Below are 20,757 nucleotides of genomic sequence, written 5' to 3'. Positions count from 1 at the left end.
GAAGTAATGAGTTACACTGAAAGGAAAATTAGAAAAGCACACAGTGGGATACCCACAATACGGACACATTCCTTAATGACAGCAAGAAGGCAGACTGACCTGCCTGCAACTGCAACACCAAGGATTTTGGAGAGGGATGTTAAACTCCAGAACAGAAGATATTCACCCTGAAAGTTTCATTTATTGAACCTTTGCTTATAGATCTGGGCTTTCATCTTCTGCTCATCAGTACACTGTTGAAATGCTGCAATGAAGCTTTCACCAAGGCCTCCTTCTGGATTCTTTGCAACCACCCAGTCTCCAAAGATTCACTTTAACTAAATGGATCTCCTGTATCCCCCACAACCACGCCAGCCATGGCTCATCTCTCACAGTGTCATGGTGGCCACCATCTTCCTGCCCGTCTTCTAAAGGCAACAACTGTTGCCAGCGATGTGCAATAAGCTCAGGTGTGCTCTGCAGAAGGGGGACAAGTCTCTGAGCAGGACACAGCTCCGCACTGAGGTGGGCTGACTGTTTTCAGTTCACAACCCACTGTTCTTGCTGATGTGTCCTGGGGCACTTCAGTCCAAAACAACTTTTAACACCCGTGACTATGTGGGATCCTGCCAAACGTGCTCATCAGTTGTGAGTCTTCCCTTTTGCTGAGCCTTTACCGGGCTATTCAGTGAGGTGCACTATAACATTTCTACATCAATAAAAAGCCAGGTTCTTATATTGCCCACTCTACCACATACCTGCTTCATTCCAAGGAGAGAGAAGTGAACAGTGAAAGGTTTTATGTTCCATTTGCATGATTGGAGACTTTGTGCTTTAACACAAGCGCAGGGTCACAGGGCAGGAACACCCTGTTTTCTTTCCAGTCAGCATGAAACTGACGTTTATTAGATGAGTGTTTTGTTCTATTTGTTTTAAGTCGATTACATTTTAACTCAGTTCAACAATGCTGGAAAACCTGACAGAATATTCCAAAGCCTTTAATCAATGTGAACTTATTGGAAATGTTTGACTTTTAAAACAAGAGTATATTGTAATATGTTATTTACACCAGCAGATCTGTTTTTTGTTTCCAGTCACTGCCACGTGCTTGCATCTCTGCGCTGGAGAAATCTGTGCTAAATATTTCTCTATTTGTGAAAAGTCTCCTCAAACATCAGTGTTTCCTGTGGCTTATTGAAGAAATTGCTTTTTATTTTTAACAGTGGAGTTTTTGTCAGACTCGTTAAACAGGTAATGATTTTATAGTTTGAGAATAAGCAATATGAATGTGTAAATTTGGGGGGGGTGGGGCAGAAGTGTGCTGAGGCACACATCAGTGGTATTTCTGTGCATTACCTCCAGAAGGGACCTATTATTTTATATGTTTTACAGGTTTCATCACATTCCAATCAAACACAACCACAAAACAAGACAACTGGCTCTTCTGAAGGCAAACGTTTATGAATCCAACTAAGTTAAATGCCTTACCTAACTTCTGAATGCGTTTCCTGCATCCTCTCCTGGAGCCTCACTCACTGTACAAGGAGAGGTTTCTTCTTGCATTTCTCTTCTCAGCTACATTAGCCCTGACCCTCCAAGCAATTCCAGAAGGTGCTGACACCACCTTCTCTGCAGCTAGGGACAGGAGGAGCTACTGTGGCAGCTGAGGCCACCCAAAGTCATGCACTTTTGCCAGCACTGGGTGCAGCCTGACCAGAACCAAGGCTCCTGGAGTTGTGACACATCAGCACAGGTCAGTGCTCGCTGGGAGGACCCCAGCCAGACTGAAAGACTTGCTCTATCCTAATTGCCTTGAGTTTACTTCCTTTAGCTACAGGTTGTTACTTCTAAACACAGATTTGTTCCTGCTGAGGAAAAAGCATCCTTCTACAGCTTGGACCAAACTTTGCATTCAAATATCCAGTTTGCTATGGTGATACTAACTGCTCTTAATCCATTTACATCTTGAAAAATATTCCTTTGCAAGGAATAGAAAGATAGCTAAAACTATTTTGCTTTTTCTGACTTTCATATGCTGTGAAATAGTAGCTCTGTTTAATGGGTGGTATTCTAAAACAGTGAGTAAAACTGACTCCTTGATGTTGCTCAAACATACAACAAGAAAAATAAACCTACAGGAAAAGACCTTGTTTTCTAGTCAGCATACCAAAACAGCTTCTCCAATATAAGCATATGCCAACTTGAGCAGTACTTATTCATACAGGTAGTCTTACCTGAGGGTACCACACTTTGCTGAGAAGTCACTTCTGATGCTCCAGAAATTCACTTGAGTGAGGTATCACCCCAGCCTCTTCACTTCAATCACTGCTCAGGATGAACAAAAGCAGTCAGATCATTCCCTCGCAAAACAGTTCCATTACTCTACCTCCTGAACATTGCAGTGCATTGAGGTTGTAGTTCCAAGCTTCTTTACTACCAGAGGTGGGAGTTCCAATGAAAGTCTTGCTTTGATGGCAAGTGGTTATGTTATGCTCAGACTGTATACAGAAACTGATGGTAACCAAAACACTGGAGGCAGCCTCAAAGCACGGTAACTTAGATTTAATCTGCTTCTTGGGTTGATGTAACATGGCGAGCTGCACTGTCAGGATTCAATGGTTTCTCAAGTAAGACATAGCTTACACACCAAAGTCAGACTCTTCTGCACTACATTACTTCTGCATGCATTTTCCAAACACTGACACAGTCTTGTTCCTACTGAGAAACTGTCCCTCAGTATCATCATATATGTGTGTTTTACATTTCTAACCAGGATTCTGCTTCGGAAGTTTCATTTCAGAATAACACTGCTGGAATATTCTACTAAACCTTATACACTGTCCTCTGCCAGAGAAAAAATGCCTATGGTTTTGCATTCTGGATCACTTGCTGCTTTTCTTCCACAGAATGAACATCTTGTAAGGTTCAGAACTTGTATTCTGACCATAGTTCAATACATAATTTTCTTTACATTCTTCAGAGTTAGCATGTGTTTTTGTTGCCTCTGGCTGAACGTCCCTCTGAAAGGAACTAAACTCAGTGGATTAAATATTAGCCCAAGTTAACTTCCTCCAACCACAGTCACTTTCTTTGCATGTTTCTGCTTTCTTTGTAAAATTTCTTTCTCTAAATTGTGGCTCTCAATTTGATCAGATGCAAAAGCATTTACATGTGAAGGGAGAAAAAGTCCTGTCTGGTATGGACAAAGTCCATCTTCTAGAACTGTTGTGCTTGAATGTATCAGAGGAAAATAAATGCTTACAACATCATGCTTGAAATACATTAAGTTGAAAAGTGAACTGTGACCAGTCCTAAATAAGTTTGTGTGACTGCCAGCAGGTCTTCATTTTTCTTCGTAGGCTCTGAGCTAGAGTCATTTCCTCTATATATCCTTGTTGGAGTTCCTGCTTTATAATGTGTAGGATATGTATTCTAGCTCTTTATCTGCAAAGGCTCTTAATTTCCTCATTCTTTCACTCAAGTTTGAAAATAGTGCCATTTATCTGGGTGAGAGGTTAATACCCTAGGTGAAAAACAAACAAACAAGCAAAAAAAAAAACACTTTAGATTCCTTAATTACAATCTACTGCTCTAGAACTCTAGCAGAATAGATACCACACAAACCAGATCTGTACACATGCTGCAACTTCCACAGCTTTATACTATATAACTTTAGCAGCTCTCAGGCCACATTTCAAGACCAAAAAAGGTCAGTAAAACCATTGATCTGATGAAACCAGGATAAGAAGAGAATTAACTGCCTGATTTAACTCAGCAGGCCAGAGGTCAGGTACTGAGCAAAGCCTTCCTGATTCAGCTTCAACTACTATACCCCCCTGCTGCGTGAATCATGCATTAAAAGCTGACATATTTAACATGTACTAGGAATCTACTTAAAAGCTATATGACTTAAGCATTGTAATAATTACTAATTATGTTGACAATCTTGAGCTTAGAGGGGGAAAGCTAGAAACGGAATAAAAGTATCTTTGACCAATCTTTTCCCTGCAGTAACACCAGGAAGTTTATTTCTTTATCTTGCTATACAAGCATATGCAACCCTAGTGCAGAGGGGTCTTCAACAACAAGCTTAAATTGAAGATCCAGATGCACCAAGCACCTCTGAATATGCTCTAGAGAAAAAAATACCATAGTGAAACAAATGGGCAGTCCCTGCAGTGCTTTCTCCTCTTTCTCTTAGTGCTCTTTCCTATAGTACTACCTCTTGCAGCAGGCAGATCAAGAATCACCTGCCCTAAAGGTACTGAGTTCTCCTGAGAGAGCTAAAAGAGCTCTTTCTGAGCTCTAATTTATTCTGTGATGCCAGGAGCAATCATTACCCTCTGAACTATCCATTGCATGAGACTGACCACATTTCATTCAGAGTTCTTCAATACACCTACCTGCATTTCTTCTAAAGGAGCATGCATACTTGTTTTAGACTTAAAATAATGAAAAACTCATGCCACCCTGTTGGTAATCTGTTCCATTGGTTTACTGTCTTCCAAGTTTCACTTTTGGAAACTGGTATATACAATCCAAATTAGTTTAGCTACTAAGAAGCACTGTGAAGATTTAAATTGTTCTGAAACAGGCTTCATTTGACCTCGAATATTAGAGTGAACAAATTTAACATGAATATGCACAAGTCTCACAGAGCTAACATTCCGGCTAAATGTCCATTATGCCTAAATTTAAATCCATGGAATCCAAAACCACTAACAACTGCATTGGCTTGCTTTAAACAATGAAGGTATTTTGGCTTAAGTCTTAAATGTTTTCTTTCCTTGTTTTTAAACTACAGGGCTGTTTTTTTCTTTTAGACTTTTCAAATGGTAAAAATATTTTGAAAGCAAGAACTTTTAAGATGGAAGTCAAACAAAGCTACCTCAAATACTGGCAAAATGCATTACAATCTTGATTCTTACTTGTGAAATCTGATGCCATATACACCTTCCAAAACCTAGATATGGTAACTGACAAAGCTTGCAGGTGTGGGTTCAGCTTTTAGATGGCAGTGCCCAACACAACTAACCTGCTAACATGCTCAAGGTCTCCTCCAGTGTCCTCTGGAACAGACAGAGCTGGGTGCTTCGTGTACCCCCAAGTCTTGTTCTCCAGGAGCAGTGGCAAATCACCACCAGGTCCCTGTTACCCTCTCAGCACTGGCAAAAATTTTTCTTGGGATTTGCTTGGAGGGCTAGCAGTTTGCTCTGAACAAACTGAGCTGCAGAAGGCAGGCCTCGCACTGAGCGTTGTCTCCTCTGCATGGGGGCAGCAGGCAAGGCCCATTCACTGACAGTGCAAACCTGCAGCCCAGAGTGCCCACGAAGGCATCATTGTTCTCTTATTCCCACACACACACACACATACACACAAGGCAACACACCGAGGAATCTCTTGTCACACATGGCTACTGCAGGAGAGCACCAAGAGAAGCAGGCCCTCAAACTCAGCACTGTGAGGCAGCCGGCCTCACAGCGGTGCCTCAGGGCACCCTGGCCTGCCTCATGGCAGTGCCTCAGCAGTGCCTCAGCCCATCTCAGCCCAACCGCCACCCTGACCCTCAGCCCAACCGCCACCCTGACGTGCGTGCATGAGGCGCGGCCACTCCTCTCATTAGTGCAAATTAACAAAAGTTAGAGCCTGTCCGCCCCATGACACACCTCAGAGGTTCAAAGCGGGAATCTGCGGCCTCGCTGAGGAGTCGGGGAGGATTTCCACCACCAACAGGGCCAGATAGGCTGGTACCAGCATGGACAAACACTTAGGCTGAAATACTAACAGAGAACTTGCAGGTGGAACGCATCCCATGGGAAACACAGGATCTTAAGCAGGATGCCAAAAGCCCCATACCTCCTGTTGTCTAAAATTAAACAGATCTCAAAAAGCCTTTCAGCGTAACTGTGCTTGGTGCACTCCATGGACTGAAGACTGGGGACAAGGGGACAATGAACTCAGAGACTGAAATCTGTCTCTGGCTTTCATGAAACCCTGCTTCTGGATAGTTTCCTGGTTTTCACCAGCAGTAAAATTTCCCTCTTCTTCAGCTTTTGAAATGCATAGATTTATAGATTCATCTGCTGCTTATAAACATGTTAAGAAAAACACTCTGTGGGTCATGTAAGAGTTTGCGATCTGCCAGATACCTGCTCAGGGCAAAATTCACAGGCTAGTCCAGTCCAAACACCACCCAGTTTGTTTTTCCTTCTGTGTTTTTCATTTGTTTGTTTGTGTGTGCTTGTTTTTGCATGACAAGGTCATCATTTTGTTAGCATAGTCCTTTCAGTTTACAGCCTCTGAAACGTGCATTAGCTCAAGTGTACTGATGTGCCGCAGGAAAAGGCAGCTCCATGAACTCCAGCTACCGAGGGCAATGAACAATGCTCGCTTGAATCCTGCTGCCTCAGGAAGGAGTGAGGGATCTCGCACCACATGAACAGAGCTGTTGGACTTTTCTGGGTGCTGATGATGGACACCAGGTGGCTTTATCCTCTGTAGTCACTCTCAAACCCACAAGAAACATGAGTCCAGGTTCTGATTCTCCATCTTCCACTATAACTGCTTTAAGTCTTTTGTTTCCTTAGATGAAAATTATTTTAATCTTCTCTATTTTGTTTAAGTTTCTCCCTTTGATTCATTTGTATGCCATCATTGCACTGGCCATGAAAAATACCGTGAAGTGTGTTGAGGAAAACAAAACACACAAAACAAAACAGCTGCAGACGCAAGAAAGTAAACCAAGCAGGTCTGGACTCCACAGATCTCTACAATGCTAAGCAGCTCGAGGGATGGTATTACCAGTGTGCATGACGTTGGAAAGACAGGCAGGAAGATGGCCAAAGTGCCTAGGGATATTTAGAGCAAATTTGTAATCCGAGGACTGAGGAACATTAGGAAGTACAGAACCATTTCACCACACGAGACAGTGGATGAGGAAAGGAATGTCAAAAAAACAACTACTGCAGGTACATGAGACTCTTGAATTATTTGAATATGAGTGAAAATTTACTGTGGAAAAGCATGAAGAACAGTCCATTTACACCCTGATCGAAAGAGCACATTTTTTAATGGGAAGCAGAATCTGTCTTGAAATAATAGGAAGGTTCTCCAAGGGAACGAGGCATGAGACTGTTATTTAAAGCATATTTTGTTAAAAAAAAAAAAAAAAAAAAAAAAAAAGTTTTGTATTGCCCTAGTTTATATGGCCTGCACACTTTTGAGTAGATTGTACCAAGTAAGACTATGTAGTTCTGGAAGTAATTAGTAAATGAGACCAGAAATGCCTCCACTACAGAGAGTTTCATGAAATGAAAGTGGAAAGTGTGAGATCACAACTGGCCCACCGTTAGGGCCCTCATTAGATCCACAGACTGCCCTATGAAAGTCAGTAGCAAGGTCGCCGGTGATGTTGCATTTATAATGTCTGAAGAGGCAGTGGGAAGGGCCAACAGAAAGAAATCAAGAAGATGGTACCTACTGCAAGTGAAATTATTACCAAAATAAGCCTGTTTCTTGTTGTCGTTGTTGTTTTCTAGGAATCTTTTAGCCTAGGCTCTTCAAGCCTTACTGATGCCTGGTAAGAAAAACTTGTAAGGATACTCATGGAAGTAAAACACATGAGTAGGTGAACTGGCACATCACTGCCTGGTCATCTGTGATGGATCTGGAACTCTTTCAATGGCCTTGGCTACAATAAAACAAGCAGTGACATTCATTTCAGGAATAGAATCCACGAAGTCTTTCTTTACATTTGGATTCCTATCCTACATTTTGGCAAGCTAAGTATAGACATAACTCTGTGACTAATACTAATGTTGCAGTAGTAAAATATTGGGCAAAAAATAGGAAAACCAGACCCATTTACCCATAAGAATGATTTAATTAGTTTCCACTGTTCCAAAGTAGGTATGTTTCACATCATAAAGAATTTTTCTGTCATGAAAATTATTTTTTTAAGGGGAGGGAGAATTTTGTTTGCAGCAAGCTGATTTTTATTGGTAGGCAATTAAAAATTTCTTTGGATTGCTGGTCAAAATTAATTACTCACTAATGTGGAAAAAACAGCTACAGTCTTACTGTGGATTTGAGGTTTTCAATTGGGTGCATCTAATTCCAAGAAGAAAAATAAATAAATAAAACACTAGCAAGACTGTCACAATCACTGTCACACAAAAACCTGCTTCAGTCCAGATGTGGAAGCCCACACAACAGAAATGTTAAGATACTGCAGTATGCTGTGGGGCAATGACAAATGTATCTTACATATGTCTGCTGAGGGGATGTTATTACGTGATCCTTTTAGAATCCCCTGGGTTTGTTTTCCTTTTTCCAAAGCTCCTACAGAAAATGCAAATCTACAATAATCTGACATTTTGGACAGTGTCACAGACACCTCTGTATAAAACTTGGAGCTTAAACTTGCATACCTAACTAACGTTGTCAACTCCGTGCTCTTGCAAGTAATTCCACTGAAAGTAATGAAATTAGTGGTGTGAGTAAACCTTAAAGACCTGGCTCCTTATTTTAGGTTTCCCCCTTCAGTGTAGAGTCAAAGCTTGTTGTTCTGTGATGACCCAGGGGCTTGCAGTGAGGATAGAGGGTTGTCCCAGGTGTCACATATTAAGAATGGCATCTTTAGAAGTTCAGATTTAGCAAGGGAGTCAATCAGAAAATAGTGGCATAAATCCTATGTACAGAATTCCTATTGCAGTGACTAGCAGCTTGCATGCAAGAAGATTTCAGCAATGGGTATCATAGCTAGCTTTCCTTTTTCTTCCCAGGTTTTATGAATTTAACCAAAGTCTATGTGGCTTCAGCCTTAATAAAAACCAATAAAATTCTGGGATGATTTAAGTTGGAAGAACCTCTAAGTGACTTGTCTAATCCAAATCATTCCATTTCAGTCCAAAATGATTTCATTATTCCTAAGACATTTATTTAAATAAATGGAGTCAGAAGAGATCACAGAGTTTAATTATTGGAAACATTGGTTAGCACTAAGTTTGGAATGAAAATTATTTGCTTTGAAGTCCTCAAATGCACAGTATGACAATACCAGTTGTAAAGGAACATTTTTTCCTTGCTTAAAAAGGACAAGCTGAGCATAAAATTAAGAATGAAAACATGTCATATCCATGTAAGATAATTCTACCTGTTAATGGTAAATTTATTCAATTTAAGTAATTTACTTTTCCACATAGAGATAGGTGCAAAAGAACTTTGGGACAGACTTCTTAGAAGGCAAAAAACTGAAACTTTTGGTCAGACACCAAACCAAGCAACGATTATACTTTTTAAACTGTATTTGTCCCACTATTGATTCCCTAGGAAAGCCAATTTTAACTATCCACCTCTTTGACCTTAGATGGGGATAGATGCCCATCATTTCATTACAGAAAGCAATCAGGCTGGTCAGGCATCATTTACCCATGCCCCAGGTCACCTTCTTTTCCCTCACATGCATGGAAATTATAAGGTTTGGTAATGGTTTTGCATATACTTTGCCACAGCTGTTATGATGTTGTAAAACTCAGTCATATCCCTCCTCAACATTCTCCAAAATAAGTCTCTAGTTCTTTTTAAGTTCCCTTGTAAGGCAACTGCTCCTTCTCCTTGTTCACTTCAGTTGAAGAGCCTTTTTCAGGCTCTTCTTTAAATTGCTACATTCCTTCTGAGATAAACACTGGTGTGCAGCAATGCAGTAAGAGAGATCCTACTGGAGTGTCATACCAGGATTTAAAGCCAAAGCCAAAGTTTTGGTTCACTGACAGACAGTTCAAAATTGGAAGACAAGTTAAATAAGGAGTCTGGCCTGGCAATCTGGAGGTGGTGACTGGCACAGAAAAACAGGGAGAAAACAGTACTGTATATGAAGTATTTCTGCAATGACTGTGCTTTACAGTCAGTGAAATGGGCTGGAATCCATCTTGCTTTTGAGATTTAAGGAGTGTAATACAACACTGAATATGACTTTGGAAAAATATCTGGGAAAGAGACTATTCAACTGTTCATCTTGTACATTACCATTTCCTTAAATCATTATATTGTATTTTAAAAAATCAATCAACTCCATCCACATAGGAACCTGCTTTGTGGGTGCTGATGGTATTTCTACTCATAGATTACTGTATTTTGAAAAGAGCTTTGCTCCATTCAAACACCTTAAAGAAGGATTCAGATTTTCCCTAGCACACAGAAGTTTTAAGAGGAGGTTTAGGACACTCCTGGGAGTGGAGATCCTGTTGTAAATCTAGCATATAACAAGTTGTACATCAGATTATTTGCTATAGATACATGTGTTTTTCAGTTTCTCCTCTTGGCAGTCTTCGACTTGCCGCTTTCACTTACTGTCCCCCCAAACCATGGCTGTGTGCTGGAAAACATTCATCTACTACATAAAAAAATAACTGTCAGTTTAGGATAATTTCTTTACATCTTGCATTGAGCAAGGGATTAATAGTACAAGTCGCAGAATAGAAGAGTGTTTATTTTACTGCACTCACCTTTAGAGTAGCAGTCAAAAATTTGAGGAGAAAAATACTGAAGCCTAAATCACTCCAAGCAGGTTTGTTACGCCAGGCATCATCTGAAATTTAGCTAGAAAAATTACATGTAGATATGTAAGCCTCAAATCATCAAAACCAAACCAATGATTCCAAGTATCTTTTTTAATTACACAAAAGCCCCCTCCCCCAAATTCTTCAAACATTAACAACTGATTCACTTAATACAAAACCAGTTCCATTAGGCAAAGCAGTAGAGGAATGCACCTTTCATTTTTATTTAAACAGTATTATTGAAAGTTAGAATATGTATGGCTTTAAGTAATTATTATTCTAAATGGTGCTTTGTCCTATTTTCCGAGGCAATCTCTTCACACCTTTAATATGCCACAGTGCACCTCCAGTCCACATGCATAAAGCTGTCTACATGAGTCCTTTAGAAACAAATTGTAGTTTGTCAGCTGCACTGAGTAACACAACGTTGAAATAAGGTATAAACCAGCAGAGGCACTCAGAGTCCTGAAGCCTGTGTGACAAGAGGTGACTCCAAATCAGACTGTCCCTATACTGAAGGGGAGGTGCCTTAAAGGCAGTTCACCCAGAAAACAATGCAGGAGCACTGTATTTCAGCCTGTATCAGGCCTTTCTGTAAATTCCTCCCATGCCCCTCTTGACAAGTGTACCAAGCACCTGTTGTTCCCTTAGCCTGCTGAATCCAGAGAACCTGGTTCTTAGACAACCAGGTACATCAGTAACCCAGACTGTCTTCCCATCTTCTCTCACTCAGTCTTCAGGCTCTACGTAACTTAACTCTTCCATAATATTCAGAACTATGTTTCCTTTACAGCAAATTGATACACAAACAACACATTTTTGATTACCATCATGAACAAGAGAAGGCTACAAAGCGTACATGGCTTGGAGACCTCACTCTAAAATCAAGGAGTCATCTAACCTCAGCAAAGGAACCAGAAATCAGTCATAATCCTTCCTGCTTCCACCTGCTTAAGGAGGATGGGATTTACCTTCCCTTTGGAAAACCTTTTTTATGAACAAGCTTTACAGTAGAGGAATGAGGAGCTCCTAAGGAGCAGAGCTGTGAGGTTGGTAGCTCTAACATGATCATAAAGCGAGCAGGGGACTAATCCCCTTCTTCAGCTGTTGTGGCTGCTCAGTAACTAAGTGTCAGTCTAGCCTTGTATCAACTAACACTCTCCTCAATACTGAAAATAATGAAAACAATGCTGCCTGCCACTCGTCTTTTCTCCAAGCCATTTACTGTTTAGAATATACAGATTGGTCTCCATTTGCTTCTTCTGGGGATGAAGATGGCTGGCTAGGTTCACAAACCACCCCTGAATCCTGGCTGTCAGCTGCAGTAGCTGGAAAAAAAAAAAAAAAAAAAAAAAAAGGAAAGAAAGAAAAACATTGAACACAAACAAACAAGGCAACACCCAAATCCCTGTATTTCAATTTGCCTTACACATATATATCACACTTCCAGAGGTAAATTCCCAGTGCACTTTAAAAAATCCAGCTTGTTTTTCAGTGCAGTTAATTCAAAGGTGCTTCACATCAAGAGCCCTCCGAGCTGAGACATGGTACTTCAGACAGCACTACATTGTTTCAGCTGTGCTTCAAGAAATGAAGCAAGAGTGCTTGCTTCAAGATGGCAAACACTGAAGCTTCACTGGAATAGAAGTTTGAGGCAGGCTCTTCTGCACACTTAACTGCAGAGAATCTATGCCATGTCTTTTGAACACTGCTACGAATTTTTAAAGGACTGGACGCAGTGAATAATTCTCTTCACATCCAACTAGGAACTTCTATTGTACAAATTACCTGCCTATTTGCTATTTTACAAATTACCTGACTCGTTTTCTCAAGTGGCAACTTGGGTTTTTGTTTCTTTTTCTGTGGTTTATTCTTTTAGAAAGCCAACAACCTGCAACCAGACTGAAATGCCATACTGGCTGTTTCACTGGACATACCTCGTGCTTGTTTTGTCAAATCTCCATAACACTAAATACAGCTTGAAATTGTACAACATGGTCCATACCAAATCACCACTGTAAACCTAACTGACCTCAGTCATTCCATTCAGCTGCAGTGAACTATTGACTTAAATCTTTCTGGCAGCAGCTTCTAGCCTTGGAAAATCTTTTTTTAAATAGGATGTGCTTTTTTAAAAAATAAAAATAAAAATTGTCATCATCTCATATTCCCTTCAGAGACTGCAGACATTTCTTCTCTCCAGTTATCCACTGCCAGAATTTTCTAAATCCATTTTCTTGCAACTGTTTGGCCAGAGAAACGATTTCACTTCAATTCAGGTCTCTCTGGAGGAAGGATGTTCTCAAGTCTAATTGCAGATTTGAATTAGTCCCTTTCTTAGGAAAAAACACATGACGTGATCCTAACACATCCCTATGTACTGAGTGTTACAGCTTTTCTCTTTTTTCAAGCATCTTGAAAACCAGAATCAAGGAATTGTTAGTTTCACTGTAGCTTCCCTCTATATCTGTACCTTCTGCCGCAAGGCTATTTTGTATATGACCTCATACAGAAATATCCCCCTCACTGGGTCACAATTGCAAATTCCTACATATCCTGGAACAAAAATACTATGTAGTGGAATTAATTTGTACCTCATCCCTGGCACTAAGAAAACTAGTTTGTTCTCTGAACAGCATAATCCATGATGCATTGTTTCCTATGGCTTTATGCCTGGGTTGTGATTTCCCTGGTGTGTAGTAAGGGCTGAGGTCATTTTGCTCTCTAGGGAGATGCTCTCATGACCTCTCTTCTCTACCCATTTGCCTGTTTTCATGACTGTTTTTCCAGTAAAGCTTCACTCTACTAATACAGGACTGTATTTCCTCTGTTTTCCTTATGCAACACCCGTAATTCTCTCCATGTCCCCTATGCTTGTCTGCTACTCCTAGTTCCTTCCCTTTTCTACACACCCAGCAGAACAGCTGCAGTATCCCCCAGATTTCTTGTTCCCACTAAGCAACAAAAAACATTAACCCTCACATACACTTTCTGCTTTGCCTGCCAGCCCTCAGCTTCCTCTCTTCCCCTTGAACTCATCCAAAATTACTTTACCTCCAGCAGCCCAGTATCTCCTGCACTCTGCATTAAAGTCCCAATACCTTTATCAATATCTTAAAATCTCTTCACATTTCTGTGATGTCCATACACCCCCCATACTTCCATATTCTTCATTTTCCTCTTGTCCACTTCTCCTTCTTATTTTTCCTTGGCTTTCCAGCCAGACATGAAGCAGACTGCTCTGGAGATCCATGCCCACTGCTGGGCTGTCAGGGACTTGGTTGTTGGCCAAGGTTCAAACACATCAGTTACAAATTCAGCACAAACTGACTGCTAGCCAAACACCACTTCATGGCTGCAGAAATGATTTTGTGGGAGGCATATGCTTCCCTTGCAGATCAATATTGTGTAGGCCCGTGATCACAACAGATATGTTTGGCTGAAAATAACTGATGGGTTGAAGAGTTATGAGGGAACTAACATTAACAAAAATGAGACTTCACAAGCCTTATTTTGTTGAGAAACCAAGCCAAAGAAACTCTCAACTTTTATTTTGTCCCACATAACCACCACCACCATCTTTTTAATTCAAATGATACAATTACAGTCCTCGATTTCTAATCCCTCTTATACAAGAGATTTAATTTTTCACTGAGTGATGATTGCAATCTGTGTTCTGAACAGTCAGATTTATCATTTCTTATTTTCATTTCAAGAAGAGAAATAAAGTTACATTTATTTATCTGTATTTTCAAAAAGAATTTAACATGAAACTGGCTATTCACTCGTCTCATAGTAGTGGTTAATTCTCTGAGCAGCTCTACCCTCTTGTGGTCACAGCTAGCTGTAGCCAAATGAAAAACAGAAATATGCACAACACATGAAAAAGACCCAAAAGAGAGGGACACACAAACTTACCTATGCCAGTAATTTAAAATCCTGTGAGATTCAATATAAACAATTTGAGATTTTGAAGAGTCAATCTTTCACCTACAGCAATTAAAATATAGTATTTCCATATAAGCAAGAAATTTCACATTGTTCATGCTAAGTGCTAGTCTGTATTTTTTAACATTTTGCTTAAATTGCAACAGAGCCAAACTTTTTTTTTTTTTTTTTAGTATGTCCTGCAGACTAACTATTTAGACAAATATTTACATTTAGATCACATCAGAGATCATATTCTGGAATGGCTCTGAGTCCTGCAGCATCCAATGTCTGAGTGAGATTGAGGCGCTTTTTGGCTGGAAAGACCAAGAATGGAAGGCTGCTTTCCCTAAGTTAGCCCTGCCTAGAACTGTTCAAGCTGCCAGTCTGTCCTGGGACTTCAGAATCTCAGTCATGGCACCATCACAGGGATCTGGGAAACCCTGAAAACTGAATCTAGAATCAGGGTTTCTTGGGGGGGGGGTCCACCTTGGTTGTTAGGTATTGAAATCAGGTTAAAACTGGATCTCCCAAGGCTCATCCTTACCATGTGCTTCCTTGGTTGTTTCAGCCAACATGTTCAGCGAAAGGGGAGGTGGAATGTAATGAACACCCGGCAGAAAACCTGGTGGGATGAACTGAGGCAGAGGAGCGTAGTATCCTTGATGGAAATCTCCACCTCCATCTGGAATCTGCAGAAACACATGGAGCAGAGAACCTTAATTTAGAGACTCTCTCCAGGACACATCTGCAATATCATGCAATTTCTGTTTGAATTTTTACCTCTGACAATCCCAGATGTTTTTTTTGTCCATTTTATGGCCATATGTCACCATGTCTGTGCATATATTAGCACGTGCAAAGCTTGTGAATAGTGCAACATGCATGAACTGCGAGGTAGCAGCTTCTCAGACCATGTTTCAGCTGCAGCTGACCTTATAAGTCCTCATTATCCATTCTGTCATCTCATCAGAGCAGTGGGTTTAAATCAGGAGCAGTTCACCTTCACCACTGACCTGGTACATTTGCCACTTAATAAGTTTAAGAACCATCATGCAATGGAGAGGCAATGTAGGAAAATGTTTCTTGCCATCACTTCCCTGACAATTACAGATTTTTCTCTGAGCCCAGTGAAGTTAGTGGCTCTACCTTCACTGCAGGGCTGGTGTGCACCACAGCATGCCCAACAGACCTTGTTTTGTGTGGTTACAGGACCTGTTAGAGCACGCCAAAACTCATTCCGTGTACAAGGAGAGTTTTCCACCCTTCAGAAGCCATAGCATCAGAGAAACAGGAGCACATCTCTGTTGGATCTGGCCATGCATCCTGTCTCAAGGTACAGACAAAGCTTGCATAAGACCTTTCTGTCTGTTTCAAAGCAGTTAAAAGTTAAGTTCAAAACCACATACGGTGGTGGTCTAGAAAAGAGATTTTCCAACCTGTGCATATCTGGTCCACTGGGATAATTTATCTGTGCTACAGACTGTTGTTAACCACCTTCTTTCTTAATAACCCCTAAAACGTGTCAGGGATTTATTATGTGAACAGAATACATTTGTTTGTTTTGAGGCAGACCACTTTGTCTTGATATGAACTGCTGAGCTGTACCCAATGCAGACAGAGTAGCACATGGCAGCTGGAAATCTAATAATGTGTCCAACCATGGTACAAAAACTGGACAACACCCATATAAATCAACATGACTGAAAAGAACTACAAGTGCCTACGCACACCATTACAAGTGACAGGCAAATTAGGATCTTGCTCCTTAGCAAGTCTCTGTGATTTGAAAGTTGATTTGAATATAGAACAGAACAGATCAGAATGGAACAGAACAGATTAGAATGGAACAGAACAGAACACAATAGAATGGAACAGAATAGTTTCAGTTCAGCTGGAAGGGAACTTCAAAGATCTTTTAGTCCAACTACAGCAGTACTTCTAGAATTAATTAATAATAATAATAAAAAAGAAAACCTACTTACTGACACAGAAGCTGCATTCCCTGGCCCATAGTTGCCAGGAATGTGTCGGAAACCTTTCTGAAGTGGTATCCCTGGAGGTGATGGCGCTCCCCTACAGCTTGGCTGATTGATGGCGAAGCCCATTGGAAATGGGTGGTAAGGATACACCCCAGAACAGCCAGGATACACTTTTGGAGGGTCTCTCTCCATGTATTCTGAGTTGACCATATATTCTGGAGGAAAAGCAGGGTGAGCTAGGAAACAATGAGAAAAGAACAAATAAAAGTATCACTGTAATTCTAAGGAGTTCAGAGATGTAACTGCAGGACCAAATTCCACTCTTAGCCAGGAAAATCTGGTTCCTTGGTTTCATGTTTAGCTCCTCATTAATTTATTTTATGATCTTTTAAGGAACAAAGGAAAAGTGCAACAGATAATACAATGCTACATAATGATCTGCATACTCTTCTGCCTTGTGCATTGTGAAGCTAGGCTTTAGTAAAGCACTCTCTGCAGAATCTTCTTTCAGCACATCTGCAACAGCAAGAAAAAACAACTTACCTTAGGACTTTTAACTACAGCAAAACTTAATAATATAGAGAAATAATAGGATTCTAACTTCAGTGCTGTCACTTCATAAGTTAACAGCGAACGTCCTATTTTTAGTGACCTTGATGTACCCAGGCAATTTCAAATGCAGGAATCAATTACTTCTTTTGCTTTTTTACCTTGTGTCTGGGCTCTTATATGGCCCCTCTTAAGTCTTAAAAAACAGAGTGTCTATCTGAATACAAATAGGCTCTTTCTTGTCTACACATCCTCCTGCTGGTAAAAAAGTGGAAGAATTTGCTTCTAGAGTATGTCTACTTCTGGAGTACTGCAGTTATATTGTCTGTTCCCAAGCCTTTTTGAAATTGGTCAACAGATGAAAAAAAATAATTAAGGGAAGGACTGATAGGCACTTATATAGCCAGCATTATATGCATCATTTCCTTGGGAAACCAAGCTTAAAAAAAAAAAAAAAAAAAAAAAAAGAGCAGCTACTGACAGACTAGGTGGGAACAGCAGATGTCTGAAATGCCTCTTTGCTCCGCGCTTCTCAGACCAGCATTTTCTTTGCCTTGTAGACTGCCATCAGAGGCCCAGACTAATGACTACTGCAGTCAGTAGGGATTTCCATAAAATTACTATAGTAAATAGTAATAGTATGAAGTTACTGTAATAAATAGTAATAAACTAGACAAGTTGTATGAAAGACTCTATTAAAAGAAGCAATTTAAGAGGTGACAGACCATACATTTTTTTCACCTGCAAAACCTATCCTCTGCTCTTAAAATCAAAATGTAGTTTTGCACCAAGTGACCTGACCCAAACTTAATCTTCGCTGCAGGAATTAAGGCCAAAAGGTCTCATTCTTTTACAGTGCTACCATAAAACGCTTGCTCCAGGCAACTACAGCAGTAACTTCCTCATTTACTTGCCATCCCATGTTTTTTAGCATTTTTGTTGCTGGAGGCTTGTGCCTGTGAATACAGTACTCTGAGAAACATGTACAAACACCTGTGCTGCAGTCCAGCAGAGTTTGATTTCCCTCCCTAATTTCCCTCCCAGAGAAGAGCCAACTGATGGAGCTTCAACCTTGCACCAAGCAGCAAGAGCTCCATGAGCCGCGCTGCAAGCCCCAACAAAGGAAAAAGAAACCTGGGGCTGCACATTCAGCATGGGTACCTGCAATGAGGGAGGAAAGAAGGACAGGCAGGAATGGCTTTTTGAGGAGCTGGAGCCTTACCGTAGTCCCAGAAGGGAGGGCCACCAGGAGGTGGTGGCAGCCCCCTGCGTGCCATGCCTTTGTCACTGCCACCAACGGGCTGGCCGCCCTTCGTCCCCTCATGGCTGCTCTGCTCAGGGGCGATGGCCGCACCTGCAGCCACCCTGGGGCCTTCTCCTGGGGGCACAGGGCCCACGGCCGCCCTGCTCGGACAGTCGGGCACCTGCTGCCTCAGGGCCTTCTGGGCGGCCATGATCTTCTGGCGCTCGGTGATGAGGGAGCACTTGTCGCAGGGGCACAGCTTCCAGCGGCACTGCCCAGCGTGGCCCTTCACCGGCACCACAAAGCCGTGGTTACGGCAGCGGGAGCACTTCGGGGTCCGCACCGCTGCCTTCGCCGCTGTGGCCTCCCTGGCCTCCATAACCAGCTCTCTACCACACCAGCACACCTCACCAGCCCAGCACACCCCAGCAGAGCCCTCCAGGGCACTTATATATAGGGCATGGCCACCTCCACCCCAGCATGTAGCAACTGGGACAGGCGGGGCAGGAGAGCCCATTGCAGGGGTGGGGAATGCCCTGCTGTGGGGAGGCTGGGCTAAGGGGCTGCCATGTCCCGCAGGCCTCCCCTCCCTGGGCCAGGCTCAGCTGTAGCTGCCCGCCTCCCCCCGCAGCCCCCCAGCAGGGCTGGAGGCAGAGCTCAGCCATGGGGGTGGGAAAATGACACAGGGAGGGGGCTGCACCTGCAGGAGCACAGGGACAAGTGGAGCTCGCTTTAGTTGATTTCCCTGTGCTGGTGCACGTGGACTGGCAGGAGTGTGCATGGGAGAGAAATGCACCATCCCTTACACCCTTAAGTGACGGTTTTCCCTTGTGGCACTTTAATGTCCCCACTCACTTTCATACATCTCATGCATTTGCTTTTAACGTGCACAGGATTTCAGCTCCATTTTGTTTCTAATTTGCAGTATACTTCTCATGATTAGGAGGAGACTGACTGCTTCAGCAGAGGAAAACACTGTTTCATCTTTCTGTTTTTCAAAACAAGGTACTGAGATGAAGGTGTAAAGCACGCACCATTTGAAGGAGACACCACTGTCTCTTTGTCTCAGAATTCCTTCGTCTCTGGAAACAACAACTGGCTTACAATTGGAAATAAAGGAATGCTCCAGTTTAAGTATTCATAATAAAGCACTTGTTATTTGTTACTGTTGGTAGCTACAAAACTGGTGTTTACACAGTAGCCCATTTCTGGGCAAAAACTCTCCACTTTGCAATGTGAGACATGACATGACTGATTTTTTTGCACACATGCAAGAGCTAATTCTGTTTTAAAATCCTGAGATACCAAAAATCATTTCTGCATTTAAAAGAATAAAAATAAACCTCAAGCAGATATGAACAAGTTTGTTTAACTCTTAGTTTCAAGAGAAACAGGTAGGGCCTACCTACTGCCCTGAAACAATTCTAATATGCAACAGAGTATGTTTCACAGAAGCCTTGCTGTGCAGGCCTTTCTGGTGGAGCAGATCTTCCTGCAAGACTTCAGTGTCTTCACATCTGTGTGTGTAAGTCCTGAGCTAGCACAGCAATCTGGTTTGCTCTGGCAGTGAGCATCCAGCCGCTGTGCACTGCAAGCCCCCAACGCTCCACCTTGATTCAGGCTTCTCACTTTGCAAAAGACCCACTAGGATTTTGCATCTGAGTCTCACAGGCTTCCAGTAGGACTTCAGCTCTCGAGGATATGTTTGCATGAGTGCAATACCAGCATACAAAACCAGACTTGCTCTGGAAGCAATTCAAACCTAAATCCTCAACGCAGACACACAATTCATTCCCTAGACCACCCAACGCAGCAGCAATCCCAGGCTGCAGATTTTGCGGACTGTGAGTCTCTTTCTGTGAAGGGCTTTCAGCCACACCTTTGCAGCCCACATTCAGGGGTGCTGTGCAGGAGCAGGGCTGAGTCTGCCCAGGCACACAGCAGGTCATGGAGGAGAGACCACTGCAGCACTGTAGACACTGAGTGCTGGATTGCATGCACACCAGCAGCTCCTTTTGCAAGTGGGAAACAGCAAAATACGCCTGCAACTGTAGTCATTGGCCTGTCCTCAGTTGCAGACCTTTTTCCCTGGAAGACTTCTAGAGTGCTGTCTGGAAAACCAGCTTCATGTGTATAGGCCTGTGTGCATTTTGGCTAAATGTCTTTGAAAATTTGACCTAAAGATGTTACTATTTGTTCCTAGTTCAGAAAAGTACTTGGTTAATACTACTTCTAAATGCAGTCTTGGTGTTGCTTGCTTGTGATGGGTCTCTGATGTTTCCTTAATCATCTAGACACTGACTCTGTGTTACATACAGACAGCTAATGTGTTCCTAATCTTCTGCCCCCTATTTTTGCAGAATGTTCAGGATGTGCATATTTAGCTACAGAATCCAGGAGCATAGATGACACATTAAAAATAAACAAAAAAATCTGTAATTACATTTTATTGTAAATACACAATTACTGTTCATTTGGATGCTAAAGCAGTGGAGGAGAAAGGTAGGCTACATACATT

At 41.8% G+C, this 20,757-nt stretch overlaps 1 protein-coding gene and 1 long non-coding RNA gene across 2 annotated transcripts; one reads left to right on the top strand and one right to left on the bottom strand.

Annotated features, from left to right (window-relative positions):
- The first annotated feature begins 1,046 nt into the window (after positions 1-1,046).
- On the top strand, positions 1,047-19,473 carry LOC309880587. The gene is made up of 4 exons (XR_014318004.1): positions 1,047-1,230; positions 1,372-1,732; positions 15,678-15,801; positions 19,165-19,473. It is a non-coding gene; the product is annotated as an uncharacterized lncRNA (long non-coding RNA).
- Positions 11,686-18,733, bottom strand: DMRTB1 (DMRT like family B with proline rich C-terminal 1). The gene is made up of 4 exons (XM_082765694.1): positions 18,219-18,733; positions 16,451-16,683; positions 15,013-15,157; positions 11,686-11,866 (listed from the first exon to the last, which is right to left on the bottom strand). The coding sequence occupies exons 1-4, from the start codon at positions 18,616-18,618 to the stop codon at positions 11,760-11,762; spliced, it is 885 nt and encodes a 294-aa protein (XP_082621820.1). The 5' UTR covers positions 18,619-18,733; the 3' UTR covers positions 11,686-11,759.
- Positions 19,474-20,757: the final 1,284 nt, after the last annotated feature.

Source organism: Aythya marila, assembly GCF_965140915.1.
Source record: "Aythya marila genome assembly, chromosome: 8".
NCBI classification, from domain to species: Eukaryota; Metazoa; Chordata; class Aves; order Anseriformes; family Anatidae; genus Aythya; species Aythya marila.
The sequence above is the reverse complement of the archived record's forward strand: the minus strand, read 5'-3'. Positions and strand labels throughout refer to the sequence as shown.

Bases quoted from the DNA above. Each gene is read 5' to 3' on its own strand.
- DMRTB1 (XM_082765694.1), bottom strand. From the start codon at position 18,618: ATGGAGGCCAGGGAGGCCACAGCGGCGAAGGCAGCGGTGCGGACCCCG. The intron at 16,684-18,218 runs GTAAGGCTCCAG...ATTGTTTCCTAG, and splicing joins CCCTCCCTTCTGGGACTACG to CTCACCCTGCTTTTCCTCCA. The intron at 15,158-16,450 runs GTAAGTAGGTTT...GTGTTTCTGCAG, and splicing joins GGAATGCAGCTTCTGTGTCA to ATTCCAGATGGAGGTGGAGA.